A 21,180-nucleotide genomic window follows, 5' to 3' on the forward strand; every position below is an offset into this window, starting at 1 on the left:
TAATTCAGCAAATCATATGTACACTAAAACTCGTCCAACTGAACTGGTTTCACGCGGAGTTTGTTAGCTTTTTATTCTTCAAAGATTACCCTCTAATAAGAGAATGTTTTATTTTTCTGTACAGTACTAGATTCTTTCGACTCTTTTTACATCAGATAAAAATCAAACATTTTATAAAACTTTGATCAACAAAAGTTCAAGTCACTATTCTATACAGTTGATTTTTCCCCTTCTTTCGTCTTTTATTCATCAGTTTCAGTTTGTACTTTTTACAATATTAGTTACAGTTTCCGTCCTCAAACGCTCAACTCAACAAGCCTTAAAACAGCCCAATGTATTCTTTACTTTTTCTTTAATTCTTTATGATAACAACGCAATTTTCGAAATTTTATTATCTCCTATCGCTCCCCATCAGCTTTCGACTGTCTTTTTAGCACTTTTTTGCTAGTTGCTGATACATTACATTCAAACGTTGGCTCGATTATAAACAGAAAACTGGTCGTCTCTTTTTGGAATGCTTCATTTTTGTAAACTAACTCGAAACTAAGCGGTCGACTTTTTTTAAAATGTATTTCACTTGGTTGTTTCTGACTCTGTCTTGATGTTTGCGTTTCACTCCGATGCCTTAATTTAATATGATCTTTCGCAAGATGTATGCTATACCGTCTCGAATGAATACACATGTTAAATTTAAATTTCAGTCTTTCTTAGTATTTTTTTCTCTATTTACTAGTTGTTTTATTCTTCTCGCCATTTTGCCAATGCGATTTCCTTTTCCCTCTTGTAGACTTACGTTTTTTTGTTGTGTGAGTTGGCTTCTTCTTAATTACTACCGCTAGAAGTAGCTTCCCAGCCCCCGCCATTTATCTCTCGAATTGGCCAGTTATTTTTATTTATATACACGGCGAAAGTCCGATAGCGCAAACAATTTGTGTCGCTTAACGGTTTTTTTTTCTCTTCTACTTTTGTTGTTGCCCCCCAAAATCTTTCGACTTTGGAGATTTATGTTGGCTCGTTATTTTTTTGTTTTTCCAACTGCTTCTTTTTTTTGCAAGGAGTTGATTCCAGGTTTTTCTCTCTGTTTCGATATTTTGAGTGTAAAGAGCAAAGCAGTCATTACGATAGAGCAGTTCTTTGTGGAAACATATTTCTTTGGGGAATTAAATCAACTTAAGGTTGATTAATGCTAATAAACTAAATTTAATAAATAAAAAAAAACTAAAAAATTAAAATTTCTTACACCCAAATAAAAGAATTTTCTACCAGAGAGATGAACTCTAATCCAAAGCGGCAAATGGGGCAAATTGGGCAACTGTCAAATGGTGTGAAATTTACTAGATCCAGGAAATGAATAATGGCAAAAAACGCTCCCGATCTTCTCGAAGGAAATGAATCAGTAGAAGATTTTTTTTTTGTGAATCTCATCGTTAGCATCACTAAACAACGTGTGATGTTACACCTGCAGGTGTACAAGTGAAATCGGTGTTCCTCTGAATAATCCAGATGCTGATTTGTTGAGTTTCTTTTTACCGATCTCTCGTGCGCGAGAGAGGAGAGTACTGTTCCCTTCCGATATTTTCTCTTGATGTTCGTCAAAAGATTTTCTTCTGATAAAGATTTCGAAGGATAAAAGGGGTTTTAAAATGCATTTTACACCTGCCCAATTGATTTGCAATCATTAATTTTCAAAATATCGAACTTTTTGCTGTACTGTACAACGGAATTTCACAAAAAATCAAAAAATTTATTGATCTCAGGAATGCTAAATATAATTTTAAAGGCAAAGAAATGCATTTCAAATTGGTTTCAGTTCATTAGAAATCCATTGAAATTGAAAAGTTTTTTTTTAAAAAGATTGTTTTGCCTTATGATTTTTCGTACCGACTTAAACTTTAAAAAATATTTGCAACGACCTTATTGGGTAGTTAAGCTCAAATATGTCACCAAATAAAACAGGTTTTCTAGTCCCAGTGAAAAAAAAAACATGATTTAACTAAAAAATGACGAGCTCCTCGTCGCAGTGTCCTGATGCAAACAAAGATCGAGCTCGAGCTGTCACTGTCCCTGCGAAGGCATCGGGCAGTAGGCTTTTAAAAACCAGCTATGAGTGACAAAACAACTTTTTCTAGAAAGAGAAAGCAGATCTGATGCAAACAAACCAACTTCTGTGGCACTCAGAGGGGTTAATGTGTTAGTAAATTTTCGACTAGAACGCTTTATAAAATCTAGAGTTTTTTTAAAAGTTCATATAAAAAAAGTTTTGATTTATTTTTCCTTTTTGAGAATTCAAAAACACCCAAAAAGCAAAAATATTAAAAAAAATTTATTGGACCTTTAAAAAAAACAGAAATGATCTGGGAAGATCTAATTCAAGTTGTCAGCCATTATGGCGGTAGTAGAAAATTGTGAATATCGTTTGTGTAATGAGACAGGGTAATGAAGTTCAAAGTCGCTGAACTTGGATTTAATCTCGAGAATACATTTTTTTTTTCATAATTTCATAATTCGAAGTTTCTTTGAACACCATAAGGTAATTGAACTTGGGATCGAGATAATTGGGAAGTCCAGACTGTAATGCCTATAAACATAAAACAAATCAGCAATAAAATAATAAAACAATGTCCACAATCTTTTAGAAAAAAAACATGTTTTCACAGAGAATTGCTTGAAAGCAGTTTATTTTCGGGTGTAAAAAGTTCAACCAACTGGCATTTCTATCTACGTCACGCAATCCTAGAGTATTGGATGTTTGAATTGACTTTTTGTATACGTTACGTAGCGGTTGTCGTCAAGTATGAAAAAACGAAAAATACATGGTAAAGTGAAAATAAAACGAAGGAATTGTGATATGAAAATAAATAAAAAGAAAATATAATTTTTCAACTCAATAAATTTTTAATTTGAAAATCTTCGGTTCTTATGAAATTCATAAAACAAATACAAGTTTTTTTTTATGAAATAAATATAATTTTGCGAAATCAAACTAGTAAAAATATACATTTCGACTTACTACTTGTAGAATGAAATATAAAACCTTGGAAGAGTCCAAAAGCATGAAACAATTAAAGTCTTTTAAAAAATGCATGTTTTATTCAAGATCACTTACTTAAAACAAACTTACGTATAATATAGCAAATGCAATACAAAGCTAATGAATTTATATCCGAAAAGTGCATAACAACAAAAGAAAACAACTAAAAAGTAACGATATAAAAATTTAACTAATTCTAGATCTTGTTTTCTTCACCTACTTAAAAAAACTCGAATATATTGCATTTCACTCTCGCGCGCACAAACGCACCTACTAAGAAAAAGGACGTTATTATGACGGAACCATGGCCAACTGCGCTGTCGCCGTTGACAATCTCGCGAATGTGGCATTAAAGGAGGTGTGGTCACGACCTACTACGAACCACGTGCGCGTGTAATACTTCTCGATTCAGGACATGCCGCGCCTGCTACGATTCTTTTGATAGTTTTGTTTGTTGTCTCTTCCCCGCTAGTAGTTAGTGTTTGTTGCTTAGCCTATACTGTACACGTGTCACTTAAATAACTGCAGATTCTAGTTCCTATACCCTTTTTTTTGTTTGTATGTTTGTTTATCAGTGAGTTTCCTAATATCAGTTTGGATGCGTAATGAGAATGCATTAACTTAGTGTAGCGAAAAACGAGCAGAAATAAAAGCCCTTCTCTTCTAATGGCGACGCGCCCTAATGTGGTTTGGTTAAATGTGTGTGTGTTTTTTTGTCTTGATTCCGCACTGTCGCGGTAGTAATAACTCGCAAGTAAGCCTAGCGTTTGTGCTTGTTTTCTTCTGACGACCATCACTCAAAAGAATGACAGATGATGCAACGCCCGCGCGCACACAGCAAAAGCGCCTCTACTGTACACAGTTGCCCATACCCCCAGACATACCCCTAGGGTGGTAAGTGGGTGGCGGAGCACAAGCGAATATGTAAACAAACACCCTAAAACACTCTCGATATGGAAGCCATTTTCTTTCTGTTCGCATCTCTCACCGTCTCGCTCTAGAAACTCTCGTTGTCCTCGCCGTTGTCATCCGGGGCCCGCAGCACCAGCATGTCGAACTCTTTCGGGTCGCCGCTGGCACTGTTGCGCCGTGGTGAGGAGCGCCGCTGCTTGTGACGTCGCTCGTACGGTTTCTGGTGATGCCGATGATGTTGGTGATGTTTGCCGCTACTGTTCCACAACCCTCTGGAGCCACCCTGTCCCGGATCGTCTCCACCGCCGCCGCCGCTAAAGTTGCCCGCCTCGAGGTCCGTCGCCGTGCACGTGACCGCCGACTCGATCGAGTGGTACGAATCGTTCCGGCCACCCGTCGCACCCGCGTTACTGCCCTTCAGAATGAAACTGAAGTCGTTCCACTTGTCGTTGAGGCTGGCCAGCTTCTGGTTAAAGTTGTGCGCCAGCGACAGGCTGAACGCCATCTTGCCGCGGGATCCGCCGGCGGGGCGCTTCGGCGTAGTCGGGGGCGTGATGATCGAGAGCGACGACGACGTCGACAGGCGGTTCAATTTCCGGTGGGCCTCGGCTCCGCTGCCGCTGCCGGTGCTGATTTGGCTGTTCCGGTTCCGTAAAATCACTGCTTCTGCTGTGGTGGCTCTGACGCCGCCATCTTGGATGATCGCATTGATGATGGTGTTATTGTTTTTGCTAGTGCTTGCGTCGTTACTGCCGTGGGAGCGCGGTTCCGGTGGTGGTGGCTGGGGTTTATATAATAATCAATCTCTATAAATATAGCTACAGTTTTTTGGGCTCTCTTGTGGACTAGGACTGCTCGAGGGAGGCGCCGGACTAGAACTACTGTTGGACATGACTGGGGAAGATCCGGAACTGGAATTCTGGGGACTGTCGGAACGATGTTGTGTTACTGCACGTGGGGGGAGAGACAGAAAGAGAGTGAGAGGGAAAAACAAAGGAGAACAATTAGTACATCCGGACGCGACGAAACCGGGCGGATCTCGGCTTACCTATGCCATGCCGGGGCGGCTGCCTTTTCATTCGGCCGAGACTTCTGTTACGAGTGGTGGTATTAAGGACCTATATAAAAATGCTATTTTTTAATTATTCTTCCTTTATCACAAGCTGGTCGGGGGCTATGGTACTAAAGACAAGAAACTTCCGGCGGATCTGGTAGATCCGTCCCAGAAGCCCAGTGTGATACCTAGGGATGGATTCAGGTGGTATTTGAACTCGAATCTAAACGGATTTTCTCCAGTTTTTTTTTTTAATTTAAAATGAGATTCGCTTGGATCCTTACGGGATAAGATTAAGGCCCTGGAAGGCATAATTACAGATCGGCCATTTGAAGGCCATGTTTGTTTTAGAAAAACATTCAAATCTTGATTAAGAACTTATCATTCAGAAATAAAGAAATCTTTGTGTTGTTTGTAGAAGCATTTTACCTATCGTGATTATTTTTTTTATTTCAGTTTACTATTTCTGAACCCTGAATTCAGAACCATCATTGACAGTCATTGCCCCAAAAGTGAAGGACACCTTCTACGACCTTAAGGTGGTAGAAGGTGTCTTTCACTTTTAAGGAAATGACTGTCAATGATGGTTCTGAATTCAGGGTCCACAAATAGTAAATTGGGTACTAAAGCCCTATGTCAATTTTTATGTAAAATGGTAAAAAACACGATTAAAAACCATTTCTGATCACTTTTTTTCATTTTAATGCAAAAAAATATTGACAAGACAACATTTTTTCGATGGATCAACTATGGTCCCCTTGGAACGAGCTGTCAAGTAGGACCTTTTCTGTCAAAAAGGGCAACGAAGTTATTTTTTCAAAATTGATTTAAAAATCCATTTTAAACTCTTTGTGGTCGTACAAAGGGTCATTGTACACATAAAAATAAGCTTTATCGCTGTAAACAATAATATCAGCAATCTAAGCTTCATTTTAGGACCCAATTAAACTGAAAAAAATAATCACTACACTCAACCTTCGGTGGTTGGACACTTTTTCGTATGACACTTTTTTAGTTTGTACCCCGTTGGTTGGCTGACAAAATATCACTTTTTACACGGCGCTCACGCACACTGTCAAAACAAACGTTTGGTAGTTTGTGTGAACTCCGTGTAAAATGGGTGTCAAACCATCGGGGTTTGAGTGTATTGTATATGTAAAATGCTTGTACAAACAACACAAAGAAAATCATTTTTTGACTGAAAAATTCTGAATCAAGATTTGAATGTTTTTTTAAATAAATATGGCGGCCGATTTGGAATGATGCCTTTCAGGGCCTTAAGTTCTAGATCCCACTTGTTTTAAATTAAAAATTAAAAAGATCTGTTTCGGTCAGGTGTGTATCGATTGAATATAACTAGATTCTTGTTCGATCCAAGGCCCTGAATAGATCTGGTTCAACATTCTTGTGTAAGGTCAAGACCAAACCTAGGTAAGATCAACCTGGAATTCGTTTGTTTTCGTTCAGTTTCTTCTTCAAAATGCATCTAAAAGATGTTTACATCCATCATATATTCACTTTCAGCCCAACAAAACAAAGAACTGTGAAAGTTCCGGTTGTTGTACAGAGCGGATTCGTTAATTCGAATTTCGTTACTTCGAATAACCGCTAGTTCGAAGGCTCGCCAATTCGAACGTTGTCAAACTAATGGTTACATTTTGACTTTTTTGTTCGTCGATTTCCAAGGTTTCGTGCTTTTGACAGCTGTCAGTGCTTATAATTAGCGAATTCGGATTCGCTAATTTGCATGCAGTTCCACTCGAGTTAACGAATCCGCTCTGTAGGGCCTTGTAGGGTGATCGTGCTGATCGACGCTCGAAAATGTAGATAAGGATATCGTTCCAATTCCACCTGAATCAAACTCAGTTTAGGTGAAGTATTATGGAATGTTATGGAATGTTATGGATCTCAGATCATGAAATTATGTTTGTCAAGGAGGAACTGCTAGGATCATTACATTTACGAAAACATCAACGGGGAGGTAACAACCAATTCCGATTCTTGTTTGACCCTAACCAATTTTGAAGAACAATTGATCATCAGGACAATGCTGGCGTGCAATGGAACCGCGCCCGCGAGCAAACATCAACCCACCCCTGGATAAACATCAAATATTAGAGCACACAAAACGTATAAACACACAAACACCAAACTATACAAGTTCAAATTACCATATTTTGATTAATTAGTCCCTGGCTGGTCTCAGCCGCCCCGTTCCCGTCTCAGAGATACACCTGTTGAAAAAAGAAAAAAAAAAAGAAGGAAAGCGATATTAGTTGGGCTGTACAACAACTAGTTTTTGTGGTGATACTCCTCCGACGCGACTGAATCTACATACTAGTGGACTAGTGGAGAAGGAATTGAGGAAGAAGGTGCGGCTCTGTCTGTGCCTCCGTGCCGGGTGTCCTTCCGATGTGGTAATTCGGAAGAACAGGAGTGGCAGAGGTGAGGTGGCAAATGGGGTTTGATATGGAGGTATTTATGGATGAGGTAAATGGATTAGCGGTTGGGAGAACCACACCGAGTGATTGTTGCTCGAAGGAAGAGTGGGTTAACGCCAAAATGACCAGACAACTTTTTCAAGGTAGATCAAAAGCTCAGCTTTTTCACTATCTTGAATTTTCATATCAGGATTAAATTGGGATGAACCTACGTTTTTTTTGCAAAAAAATTGCTCGTCACGTTCCAAAAAAAAGCCTAACAAACATAAAGCACCATGCGTCCCAATAGAGCAGATAACACAGCAAAACTTGTATGGAAGCGCATGGTGTATTATGTTTGTTTGAAGAATCTGAACATTATATAAACAGCAATTCCCCAACATTGACCAAAATAAGTTGACCCGTATTTCCACAGCATTTAGGTGTCTTGGACGCAAATGAAAAGTAATTGATTGGGGTTTCAAAGAAATTTTTTTGGAGTTAAAATATGGAAACTTGAAATGCAGTTTTGGAGGTCTCGGGACCAAAGAAAATAGTCTCAACATATTTTAATCGGATTCCCCGGACCGGAATCTAAAAAATTTCGACGGTTTTGTTCGAACGCGAATCAGTTCAGTACGGAGCGTCGGATCGAGGTGCTCTTTGTTGCGTTGGGTTCGTATAAGTCCAAGGAAGGTTTTACGCCAAAAAGTGACAACTTTGGCCACTCTGGTACCGATTCCGGAAAATCTGCAGATTGTATGGGAAAAGTTGCGTAAAATGAAATTTTGATCGCAGGAGGCTGAATAAGCAAACAAGCTAAAAACGTCAAGAAATCAAAAGGGCAGGACGAAGTTTGCCGGGAAAAGCTTGTTTTACATAAAAAACGAAGTTGACTTTATAGCTGTCGACCACCATTGCTAGTACCAACCACTCGTGTCTTCCTTTATCTACAAGGACTTCGCCGCCCTGGGCTCCTAAGTGTATAAAGTATGTCACGGAGCGACGGCGCCGAATTCCCATATTTACACAAAGAATTTTAGAGCGCCCGCCGCGGGATTCGAACCGGCGACATCTGAATTGTGAGTCCAGTGCGCGGTCCGATTGATCCACACGGGCGGGACGGAATTTTACATAACATGTAAGAAATCACAAAATTTCATAATACAAAAAAATATTTAATTCACTAAAAAGATGATTTTCAATAACTCCTGAAAGTTTCATGAAGATATTTCATGAATAAACTGGGTTAGAGACGACTTAAACTCATTTTTTTTGCATGCGCAAAGCGGACTGTCGATCTTTCTGAGCGTTTTTCTCGTAACACCGAGTTGATTTACGGGTGCCACGATAGCTTGAGATGTTATGGACCAAATTGGCTGAAATTTGAGGTGAAGACTCTCAAGACATATCCCGTGTGCATGACGAAGCCCGATTTTTCAATTTTGCTTTTTAAAAAAATACAAAATTAAGAACTGACGATTTTGTATATGAAAAATATATTTTTATTGCGCATTTTGCACTTCTCTAGAGTCTTGCGCAAATATTTTCATCACAGTATCTTTTTATCACAGTGATTTTCCTCACACTACCAGTCGTTACCATAGAAATCCTGTTTTTGTTTGTTGATTTTTATTTCTTGTAAAGTCGAAACTGTTGGAAACCGTTCAAAGTCAGATAAGTTGGAATCTGTTGTAATGCCGGCACAGTCAAATTGAGGGTAATTATTAATTTGATAGCGTGTTACTTTCTTTAACGTTTAAAAATGGTTGATAATTTATTCCAGAGTCAAATCCTGCTTCCAAACAGAGCCAAAAAGGAATTTGTTCTGTGACTGCCCAGCAGCGTTGATAACTCCTGTAAAGCTTTACCGGACATGTGACGGATTGACAAAAACAAGCTATTAGCTAATGACCACATCATTGCACATCACTGGAAGCAGTCGGGATTTTTAACGATTGTGTTAGATGATCATTTCCAACTTTATTTTGAAATAAATGCTAATTCATCAACAATAGTTTATTTATGGCGTTTACATAAACGAGCTGGAAGAAACAGATGGTCACGGCCAGTTCCTGGGACTACCCGGAATTGACTTGTTCCGGCTGTGGAATTCTGGTCTTCGGTGCCGGGATGTAGTTATGTTCGCAGCAATCATCCGAAAAATCATAGCCTCGAGCCGTGAGAATAATGGTACCGTTTACGGACTCAACTAACACAGCTCGGAGTGGCCGATAGAACTATGTCATCGAGCTCATTAGAAGAAAAAAAAAATAACCCGTCAAAAAAACTCAAAAGTTTCAACTACGAGATTCGAGCCAGGAACCTTTAACAGACAATCTCAATGACTTAACTGCCTCGGCTACCACAGCTTGGTGAATAGATTTTGGTCAGAAGTCGATGCATTACACTTGTTTAGTGTTGATGGTGTGATGGAAAATCAGTTTGCCAACTGTGATGAAAATTATCTCGCAGCACTCTACTGAGGTGCAAAGTGCGCAAAGTTGACAGTTCTCAGTCCTGCAAAGCAGTGTGATGAAAAAATCTAGGCTAAGCACGATTGACACATAACTCTAAGAATTGCAGCAAGGGACCATCCACAAACCACGTGGACACTTTTTTGGTAATCTCAACCCCCCCCCCCCCCTCGTGGACAATTGTCCATACAAAAAAAATCTATTTTTGTATGGAGCGTGGACAATCGCCATACCCCCCCCCCCCCTTAAGTGTCCACGTGGTTTATGGATGGTCCCCAAGGCGCAATATCTATTTTAAAAATAAAGTTTTAAAAAATCGGCCTCCGTTATGCACACGGGACTTTTATAGCTATATCTTAGCATTGATTCAACCAAATGTCTTCAAATTTATTTTGTTAACAGATGAAAATGTATATTTCAATACACTGAAAACAGATTTAGAAAAATGTTAAAATGTGTGCTAAAACCAAACTCTGAAATGTTTGACGATTTACATGTATGTAACCCCTTAACAGGATTCCGAGATATGATTATTTGAAAAACACAAAAAAGGGTTTGTTTTGACGCAATAACTTTGCGCGTGCGATAAGTTGGAACGATGTTTTTGGTCGCAGGAATTGCCGATTTGTTCAAATCAAGTTTTGCAAAATTTTAGGATCATCTGATCATCTTACAAATCACTGGAAACAAGAATCGTCCCGATTGGTTGAGTTATGCCCGAGAACCAGCGAGTTGAATTTACCGTTCCAATTTTTTTGGGAGGCTTGGGCTGAGCGTCCGTGTAAGTTGGACATGCGTTGGGCGTTGCAGTGTTAAAAATCTTGTTGTTCTGAATTTTATTAAAAAACTGCATTCATGTGAAATGTCAGTATTCAGATTTATTTGTTTTAGTTCTATTCTTGAGTGCGAAGTTATTTATAAATAAACAAGCCTTACCCGACAAACTTCGTTCTGTCTTTTTTTCGTTTGTTGTCTTTTTTTGATTTTTTGCCTATTCAGCCTCCTGTGATCAAAATATGATTTTACGTAACTTTCTCCATACAATTTGCCGATGCTCCGGAATCGGTTCCAGAGTAGCCATAGTGTCAATTAGTTAGCGTAAAAACCTTCTGTTCGGACGGTGGCGGAATAAAAACCCAAATTTTGTGCATCAGCCGCTTCGCAGCAGATCAAACTGTTGAAAATATATTGAAAAGTTCAATTTTAGTTTGTTTTGTACTTATTTACATGTGTGTGTACGTCTTACATTTTTTAGTTCGCTTCCGTACAGAAATTCCTTCCTAATCCTTGCACAATCCACCGATCCTTAAATCCTATCAGTAATTTTAAATCATTATTTTACTTATAACTTTACTTTCAACTTGTGCAACAACTTACAATTCACCCCAGCAGCAATGACCGCACCGGGCTCTGCTGAGATTTTAACTTGTTGTTCTTCGTGCCAAATCTGTGTGTTGTCTCTTGTTAGTTATCACTTTTGTACTAACTTAGGTTAATTACGTGTTACCTGTGATCCTGGCACGTCAGTTCCGTCTGTACTGTCCTGTTCTGTCCTGGCCAAACGGTCTGAAGTCCGTACTACTGAAGTTAGGGGTTTTAGTTTGTTGTTCTGTTTTTGCATGCACTTTTTAGCTCACCGAGTGTTTTATCCGTGTTCTTGTGATCGTCCGACCTACGCGCACAAATAATTCACCTCGCAAATAATCCCGCACAAACTACTTTTTTGCGCAACTACTTTTCTGCGTGAACTTCTTCTTCGATGTCAACAAACTTTCTCCCTATCGCTAACCACTCTTTCTTCGTGTTTATTTCCTCCTCGCTCTTTCTGTCTGTCTCTCTGTTTTGTTGTGACAGTTGTAGCAAACGCGTCGCGTCGACGCGTTTTGCGGCGTTGCTGCGACCGTGTCTGTTTTACCGCGACTGGCGGCAGTGTTGTCGGAACATTCCCCAGCCCGTAACCCGATCCGGGAGTACGCTTCCGGTTTAGGGTTACCCACTCGTATCTCCGACACTGCCAGCTTCGCCACCGCTTGCTTGCACCAGCCGCTTTCGGTGCGCACGCACGCCTTGCTCACCCGCTCGTCCTTGCCCACGATCGATTCGTCCACAGGGCCCCGAATCCAGCACTTCCGTTCGTTGCCCTCCATGGTCTGGGCACTTTTCTCTCGCGATATCGTCTTCCCGAACCTCGTCCGCCTCGGCAAGTTCTCGTCGTTCCGTCGTTTCCATGTTACGTCGACCAGCTGTTTGGGACGCTGGCACGTGTCCCGTAGAGCCACCGTCGGATGTTGCGAAGGAAGAGCCCCACCCGGTTGGTTTGGTGAAGCATATCGCTGAAAAGGGTTGGAAAAAATCGCTTCAGTCTTGCCCGACTGCTGCAACACGTACGCAAGCGGACGTGCGTTCTCCGCTTCGTCGGTGGCAGTCTTCGGGATCTCGTCCATGAGCCGCCGCCCATCGTCCAGCGCCATGAGCGCTTCACTGACCGATCGCATCAGTCGCTCCCAAGCATCTCCCAAGTGAGATGACAGGGGAGGATTGACCGACCACGTCGTCCGCACCCACGTCAGCTGAGCCTTGCAGTTGTTGACGATTTCCCGGACCATCTTCGTTGGCTCCTTGCTCGTCTCGTGGCTATCCGTGCCGTTGGTATTCAGAACTGCCCCGGGGTCCAAACGATGTTCGCTCGCGGCCGTTCTCGGCTTTTCCAGCTGCTCATCTTTGGTTGTGCAATTCTCGTTCCGCTGGCGATTCTCCTTCAGTGCCGGGTTCTTCTCCGGCTCACGACCCAGAGTGGTCGTCGATTCTTCCAGAATCTCTCGTGCTTGCGTCTCCTTCTTGGGCTCGCTATCCGGAACTGTAGACGGCTCTCTGCCGTCCTGCATATCCGGCACCTTCCGCTTTTCGGGCGCTTGCCTACTGCTCATTGGAATCACCGAGTGCACATTCAAAAGGACACTTCTGCGCGGTTTGCGCTTCTCCGTTCCATAAACCGTCCATCCGACCTTCGATCGCACGGCAATCGGCTCACAAGGCTGGCCGATCCGTGACTCCAATGGAGCGAACAGATGCAGGTTGTCCAATCCGATCAGGATCGTCGGTACACCTGACGGAAGATCTTCCAGCGGCACGCCGGTCAGATGCGTGTACTTTTCTACCACTTCTGGGTAGTTCACGTCCTGCTGTGGCAGAAGCAGCTCTCCAACGGTTCGCGTCGACAGCGGAAACTTCTCTGTCGATCCCTTGGCTGACAGCATCAACTCCACCTTACGCGATCCGTCCTCAATACGGTTGATGTTTCCGGTCCAGTTGACAATCAACGGCTCTGGAACTCCCTCTGCCTTCAACTGCTTGGCCACGGCGTCATCCACCAGCGTCGCCGACGATCCTTCGTCCAGGAACGCTACAGTGTCGTACTGTCTCTTTCCAGCGTGCAGTGTTACTGGCATCATGCGGAAAATCACCGAACGACTCGAGTTCTCCGCTTTCTGCAGCTGCACCGTCTCTTCCGCGCGGTGTAAGAGGGGATGATGGTCGCCGACGCAGTTCGGCACCGTACACCGGCCCCTGAAGTTACACGGTCTAGATCCGTGACTGTTCAGACACCGGCCACACAATTGCAATCTCTCCACTTCCCTTAGCCGTTCCGCGACGTTCATTTGCTTGAAGTCCTCGCAGGATCGGATGAAGTGATCCGCCCGCTTGCAAAACCAGCAGGGCCTGCTGAATCTCTCGACGCGCGGCGCTTCGACCTGCTTCAGCTCCGTTTCATGGACATGAACGAACGCTCTGCCCTGCGGCTTTCCTCTTTCCGGCTTGCTGTGGTCGCTCATGTTCTGGGGTGAGAAATCTGCCACCTCCGAAGCGTCGTCCACGATCCCCTTCATGAAGTTCGCAAACCTTCGCAGTGGATTCTCCTTCTTGCCTCGCTTGAATCTAACCCAATCCATCTGGTAGCTAGGCGGCAACTTCTCGATCAGCTCCTGCACCAGCATGGGATTGTTCAGGTGGTCGTGCAGACCTGCAGCTTCAAGGTGGTCGCACAACTGCTTCACCACCATCCCAAAGTTGATGAAGGTACCCAAACGATCGGCATGCGGTGCCGGCGCCTGCCTCACCTTCTCCAGCAACGCTTTCAGTAGCTTCTCTGGTCTCCCGAACATGTTTCGGAGATCTTGGATGATGCCCGGCACCGCACTTGGGAAAACTAGGCTGCTTCGCACGTTCTCCAGCGCCTCGCCGTCAAGAGCTTCTACGAGCCGCGTGAGATTTTCGATGTTGGAGAAACCACACGCTGCCGTGGTGTGCTCGAAGCAACTGATAAACAGCGGCCAGACTTCCGGTTCGCCCTTGAACTTCGGCAAGGCATGCGACACCACCTTCCGCGCGGCCATTTGCTCTCGCGTGATGCGAGTAGTGTTGCCAAACGATCCGCCACCCTTCTTGACGCCACCTTTTGCGGACTTGACCGAATCGCTATCTTCTCCAGAGTCCTCATGATCGCTGCTCTCCGGAGTGACTTCCGGTTTCGGCTTTGGCTTCGGTTTCCCTCCAGTTCCAGAGTTCTCGCCGCCCTTTAACCAGTCGGTCACTTTCTGCTCCGTGGACTTCTCGGCCTTCAGCGCTTCGACCTTGGCCTTGCTAGCATCGATCTGCTTCTTCAGAGCTGACCGTTTCTTTAAAAACTCCTTCTCTACAGACAGCTGACGCTGCAGCATCTCCTGATCGTGCGCCAGCTGCTTCTGCTCGATTTCGCGCTGAGTTTTCAACTCAAGCGCCTGCATTTCCGCCTCCTCCTTCATCCTCTGCTCGCTCCAGGCCAGCTTTTCCGCCAGACGTTTCTTGCGCAGCTCAATTTGCTTCACGAAAGCCTCCCGCTCGGCACGCTGTTCCTCAGCCAACTCCTCTTCAGTTGGGACTGCAATAGAACTAGCGCCTGGGACGGTTCCCGAATCGCTGATGGCGCCCGATTTCTTCGTCTTATTCCCCGGAACTTTCAGCAGAAATTCGGAGTCGACACACTTCGGACAGATCCACTCTTCTTCCGACTCTTCATCCACGCCCGAGCACTTTGTATGAGCCCACGAACCGCACTTAGAACACTCCTCCCAACCATGATCGTGCTTGTCTGCCTTTCTGCAGAACATGCACTTCGTTTCCTTCATACGGGAAACCATTTCCGAATCCGGTTTAAAAAATTTTGATTTTGTTCGGACGGTGGCGGAATAAAAACCCAAATTTTGTGCATCAGCCGCTTCGCAGCAGATCAAACTGTTGAAAATATATTGAAAAGTTCAATTTTAGTTTGTTTTGTACTTATTTACATGTGTGTGTACGTCTTACATTTTTTAGTTCGCTTCCGTACAGAAATTCCTTCCTAATCCTTGCACAATCCACCGATCCTTAAATCCTATCAGTAATTTTAAATCATTATTTTACTTATAACTTTACTTTCAACTTGTGCAACAACTTACAATTCACCCCAGCAGCAATGACCGCACCGGGCTCTGCTGAGATTTTAACTTGTTGTTCTTCGTGCCAAATCTGTGTGTTGTCTCTTGTTAGTTATCACTTTTGTACTAACTTAGGTTAATTACGTGTTACCTGTGATCCTGGCACGTCAGTTCCGTCTGTACTGTCCTGTTCTGTCCTGGCCAAACGGTCTGAAGTCCGTACTACTGAAGTTAGGGGTTTTAGTTTGTTGTTCTGTTTTTGCATGCACTTTTTAGCTCACCGAGTGTTTTATCCGTGTTCTTGTGATCGTCCGACCTACGCGCACAAATAATTCACCTCGCAAATAATCCCGCACAAACTACTTTTTTGCGCAACTACTTTTCTGCGTGAACTTCTTCTTCGATGTCAACAAACTTTCTCCCTATCGCTAACCACTCTTTCTTCGTGTTTATTTCCTCCTCGCTCTTTCTGTCTGTCTCTCTGTTTTGTTGTGACAGTTGTAGCAAACGCGTCGCGTCGACGCGTTTTGCGGCGTTGCTGCGACCGTGTCTGTTTTACCGCGACTGGCGGCAGTGTTGTCGGAACACCTTCTTTGGGCTTATACAAACCCAACGAAACAAAAAGCACCTCGATCCGACGCTCCGTATTGAACTGATTCGCGTTCGAACAAAACTATCGATTTTTTATGTATATAGATTTAAAAAAAAATTATTAAAATGATTCAAATTTTGTATGTTTTCTTAAAAAATTATTATTCTTAAAATAAATTTGATAAAGGAGCAATTCCAGCCCAAAACATGTTTTTTTCAGGTACATTTTTCTCGCCCCTCTCCGATATCAATGAAACTTTTACGCTTTTATAAGCATTTTTTTTGTGAAAATAGCCTAGCCGCTGTAACTTTAAAGGATTGGACTTAGAATAATGTATAATTGTCTTGAGAATCGATTTCCGCGTTTGGTTTATGGACATTTTGACGTTTAGAACACTTTTTAAAAATACAGAATTAGTAAATGATTTTTGTATTTTTTTAGGACCAACCTACATTTTTTGTGAGTTTTTTTTTTACCAACTCAGGCTATTAACACAAACAAATTGAACGAGAAAAAATCGTGGGCTCATCTCAAATTTTACTTTTAAACCTAAAAATAAAAAAATCTCAAAAAAGTGCCGTGTTTTTTTTCAGTGAGCCAAATCGGAATACTTTAGATTTGGATCCTGTTGGCTTGACGTATAACACCGAGTTTAGGCTGTGCAGTAACTTTTGTCAATTTTTGTAGGTCAATGCAACCGCTGTGTATGGAAAAGAGAGGTCATTTTGGCGTTGAACTCTTGTGATAACTATTGATGTGTCAGTAAATCTACAAAAAACTCTTGAATTTAAAGATTGTTAGATTATTGCGAATGTTAATAAAAATGTAAAAAATGTTAAATACATTTCAACATTTGCAAATCACTCTTAATTATTACAATGGAATGAAGTTCGTTTGCAAAATGAAGGGATGACGACTGCAAGCACGAATGATTCCACCATGAATGAAAAAAAAAAAAAAAAAAAAAAAACACGCGTGAGCCAAGCATGGTAGCGCAAATGAGCGAACTAGATAAGTCAGTCTGAACGAATTGGCAGCAACTAGGTAGGTTTTATGTGGTGAATTACATTTTCGAAAGCGGAAACAGGAAACAGAAACTACATTTAGACAATGATTAGGAAAAAGAAGTAGGGGGAATGGTTTTGGTTAGTGAAAAGGTCGCTTTTCTCGCTTTCTCCTCTCCTGTCGGGCGTTGAAACCTATATATTTCATTTTTGATTATCGACGCTAATGCAAACGGTCAGATTTAAATTCGATTTCATGAGTATTTTTTTCTGTTTCGGTTTTAAAACTGTTCAACAAACATATGTACAACAAGCGGAACGTAACCACAACAACAACAAAACGAATGGCGAATGATGAGTACGAACTTGCAAGCGGAAAAACCAAAGGTGACAAATGAAATGTTTGTTTTTTTTCTGCTGTGTGAGAGTGTGTATTTGAAGGTGTGGGTGGAATGTTATTTAACTTTTTGGGGTTGCACGAACTTTTTTTTTAAATTCTGGTTCATTTGCTGAGAGCTGTCAGTGAAAATGAAAACATACAAACACACGAAACGAGACACAAACGGGTAGAAATTCGGAGAGCAATGATGTACGTTTGGAGGTCAATTTTCCGGGCAAATGAATGGTTGCGGAAAACGTGATAACATAACGGATTTACGTTTGTTTGGGGTTGGGAGTTGTGTGTGTGTGTGTGGGTGTTAAAACGATTGTGAATTACGATTGGTTTGTGAGGATTGGTCGGTTGGTTGGTTGGTTAATCTACTCGGATCCCCCAGGGGTTAATTTATTGACAAGGATTGAGTTTTTTTTCGCTGCGTATTTAAACGAGGATTAAGACCAAACTGTGGGTAGGAACTGATAAAGAGTTTAATATACAAACAAAAGTGAGTTTCAATTGGCATTGCAAACGAATGGTTGCTTTGTGTACACAATGGAGTATTTTGCTTATTTAATTAATTTATATGTTATATTGGGCACTTCATGTTGGCATATCTGCACTTTGGCGTTCAATTACACTTTTAAAAATTTGAGCAAACATTTTTGTTTAAAAAATGCAGAATCTAGCGAGTTCAAAGTTTATTTTAAGAATACAAATTTTAACTTTATTCATAAGCATGAGCATTCATGAGCACTTCAAGATAGCTACTCTCATCAAGTACTCTTTGAAACTATTGAAGAAGTTTTGAAGAGAATTTTGTCCTGCTGCAGTTTGAATTGCTACGCTGTAGCTATTTTGAAAAATTCTTGTAGAACTCTTGAAACATTTTGCCACTTGAGAGGGTAAAATTTTTTGTCGTTTGGTTGGACGTTTTAGCAGTTTTATAATTTTTTAACAATTGCAATTGTATTGTAGGCTTGGTTATAAAAGTATTTAAATACTGATTCTTTTTAAATTTTTCCATGTTCATTCATTGAGTTAAAAATATTTTTGAGTGTCCGATCACAATCGGTGACTTCTCACCTCAATTTTAAATACTAGCAATTTCAATTTATTTATAAAATATTGTAGCTTTCGCTATTCAGTGATTTCAAATGTGAGCAATTCTCTACCAAAACCGGAAATGGATTTTATTCGTATTTTTTGATTTGGCTCAAACTTTGTGGGGGCCTTCCCTATGACCAAGTAAGCTATTTTGTGTCATTGGTTCACCCATACAAGTCTCCATACAATTTTGGCAGCTGTCCATACAAAAATGGTTTGTAAATATTCAAACAGCTGTAACTTTTGAGTGAATTTTCTGATCAATTTGGTGTCTTCGGCAAAGTTGTAGGTATTGTTGAGGACTTTTGAGAAAAAAATAGGTACACGGAAAAAAAATTGCTGATTTTTTAATCAACTTTTTTTTCACTAAAACTCAATTTCCCAAAATACGTATTTTTTGATTTTCGAGATTTTTTGATATGTTTAAGGGGACAAAATCCCGCAACTTTTGAGCCATAGAGTAAAAAAATCGATGCAAATAGATGCAAAAACAAGTTTGACATTATTTTTTAATGCAAAATTGAATTTGCAATCGAAAAGTACTTTACAGATTTTCAAGATATAGCCACCGAAAGTTTGATTTTAGCGAAATATTTGCAGTTTTTCAATTTTTAAAAATAGTGACCATGAGTGACCATTTCTAAAAATATTTTTTTTTGAAAAGTTCAGAAAATTTGCTATAAAATTGTCTAAGAGACATTGAAGATTGGACCTCGGGTTGCTGAGATAGAGCCGCTTTAAGAAAAAGAAACACGAAAATTGAAGTTTTCTAAATCTCACCAAAACAACCCACCATTTTCTAATGACGATATCTCAGCAACTAATGGTCCGATTTTCAATGTTAATACATGAAACATTCGTGAAATTTTCCGATCTTTTCGAAAAAAATATTTTGATTTTTTTTAAATCAAGACTAGCATTTTAAATGGGCGTTATATTCAATGTTTGGCCCTTTTAAAATGTTAGTCTTGATTTAAAAATTTTCAAAATATTTTTTTTTGAAAAGATCGGAAAATTTCACGAATGTTTCATGTATTAACATTGAAAATCGGACCATTAGTTGCTGAGATATCGTCATTAGAAAATGGTGGGTTGTTTTGGTGAGATTTAGAAAACTTCAATTTTCGTGTTTCTTTTTCTTAAAGCGACTCTATCTCAGCAACCCAAGGTCCAATCTTCAATGTCTCTTAGATAATTTTAAAGACAATTTTCTGAAACTTTCAAAAAAAAAAACAATTTTTAGAAATGGTCACTCATGGTCACTACTTATTGAAAAACTGCAAATATTTCGCTAAAATCAAACTTTCGGTGGCTATATCTTGAAAACGGAGCCCTTTATCAAAAAATCTGTAAAGTACTTTTCGATTGCAAATTCAATTTTGCATTAAAAAATAATGTCAAACTTGTTTTTGCATGAAACTTCGATTTTTTCCAAAAATCACTATTTTTTCAAAAATTCATAACTCGGCGGCAGATTTGTTGACCATGTTTCTCTATGGCTCAAAAGTTGCGGATTTTTGTCCCCTAAAACATATCAAAAAATCTTGAATATCAAAAAATACGTATTTTGGGAAATTGAGTTTTAGTGAAAAAAAAGTTGATTAAAAAATCAGCATTTTTTTTTCCGTGTACCTATTTTTTTCTCAAAAGTCCTCAACAATACCTACAACTTTGCCGAAGACACCAAATTGATCAGAAAATTCACTCAAAAGTTACAGCTGTTTGAATATTTACAAACCATTTTTGTATGGACAGCAGCCAAAATTGTATGGAGACTTGTATGGGTGAACCAATGACGCAAAATAGCTTATTTGGTCATAGGGAAGGCACCCACAAAGTTTGAGCCTAATCAAAACATACAAAAAATAAAAAATGGTCGAAATCGGCCGATTTCGTAGAGAGTTGCTCATGTAGGAAGTCTTTACAAAAGGGATACCATTTTTTTTATTGGCAGATGAATCAGCGATAAGTATTAAAAACTGTTTTAAAGGTTATTTTATTTGACCATTAAGAAAATTGGCCGCTTTTTTTGAAATCAGCTCGGAGAATCAAGGTGACGATTTTTATTAAATTACCTTTTTTTCAAGCTTAATTTTTGAAATTACGAAAAAAAATCAATTAATTTATGAAAATATTATTCTTTTCCGATCTTAATATTTTATCCCTAACTTTTACGTCTTTTCCAAAATAAAAAAAATGGCAAAATGATAAGAAGTTTTTATTTGATTTTAAATTTTAATTTGGATTTTAATTTAAGTGTTTTACCCTTCAAAATTACTTCAAAGAAAATGATTGACAAAAATGTAAAATCGATTGTAAACTATTCAGAATAGATTTGACAACGCTTTTTTATGCATTTTCAACCGAAAAATACTTTTTAATTTTTTTAACCATTTTTTTGAATTGTTGGGCCCACAGATCGTTTAAAGGCGTAAAAGTTTAGGAGAAAATATATTATTATTATTATTATATTATTATTTCTAGTTTAAAGCATATTGCGATACTTTTTGTTTCGATTTTTCCGAAACTCAGGCTTGAAATTTGAAATTTAGTTTCTTTTTATTTATTTTTAGTTTTTAAGCGTTCACAGTGTTTTCTGAACAGTTGATAATCGGTTTATCAAGTTTGTCAATAGGAATTGAGATGATGCCAGAAATTTTCCTATCAGTTTATTTAGTGTTTTTTTATTTTTGTTTTGTGGAAATTTTCTAAATCAAAGCGAAACATACGTTTGGAGAGTGGAAAAATAACACA

At 40.1% G+C, this 21,180-nt stretch overlaps 2 protein-coding genes across 9 annotated transcripts in view; both read right to left on the minus strand.

Annotated features, from left to right (window-relative positions):
* Positions 1–2,968: 2,968 nt before the first annotated feature.
* LOC120426542 (uncharacterized) lies at positions 2,969–4,733 on the minus strand (the record flags this gene model as incomplete). Its single annotated transcript, XM_039591314.2, has 1 exon — positions 2,969–4,733. A coding segment is annotated over one exon (705 nt), but the record flags the coding sequence as incomplete, so codon positions are not given.
* LOC120426541 (semaphorin-1A) overlaps positions 4,682–21,180 on the minus strand; it is a 308,507-nt gene continuing 292,008 nt past the window's right edge. For 6 of the 8 annotated variants that reach the window (XM_052707283.1, XM_052707282.1, XM_052707281.1 and 3 more), the window contains 3 exons: positions 7,169–7,231; positions 4,992–5,061; positions 4,682–4,891 (listed from right to left, as the gene is read on the minus strand). In XM_052707283.1, coding sequence (XP_052563243.1) covers positions 7,220–7,231 — 12 coding nt within the window. In that variant the 3' untranslated portion in view covers positions 4,682–4,891; positions 4,992–5,061; positions 7,169–7,219. Of the gene's footprint in view, positions 4,892–4,991; positions 5,075–7,168; positions 7,232–21,180 lie in introns of all 8 variants that reach the window. The other 2 variants (XM_052707280.1, XM_052707286.1) reach the window with 1 other exon arrangement.

The sequence above is a fragment of the Culex pipiens genome, chromosome 2 (genome assembly GCF_016801865.2).
Source record: "Culex pipiens pallens isolate TS chromosome 2, TS_CPP_V2, whole genome shotgun sequence".
NCBI classification, from domain to species: Eukaryota; Metazoa; Arthropoda; class Insecta; order Diptera; family Culicidae; genus Culex; species Culex pipiens.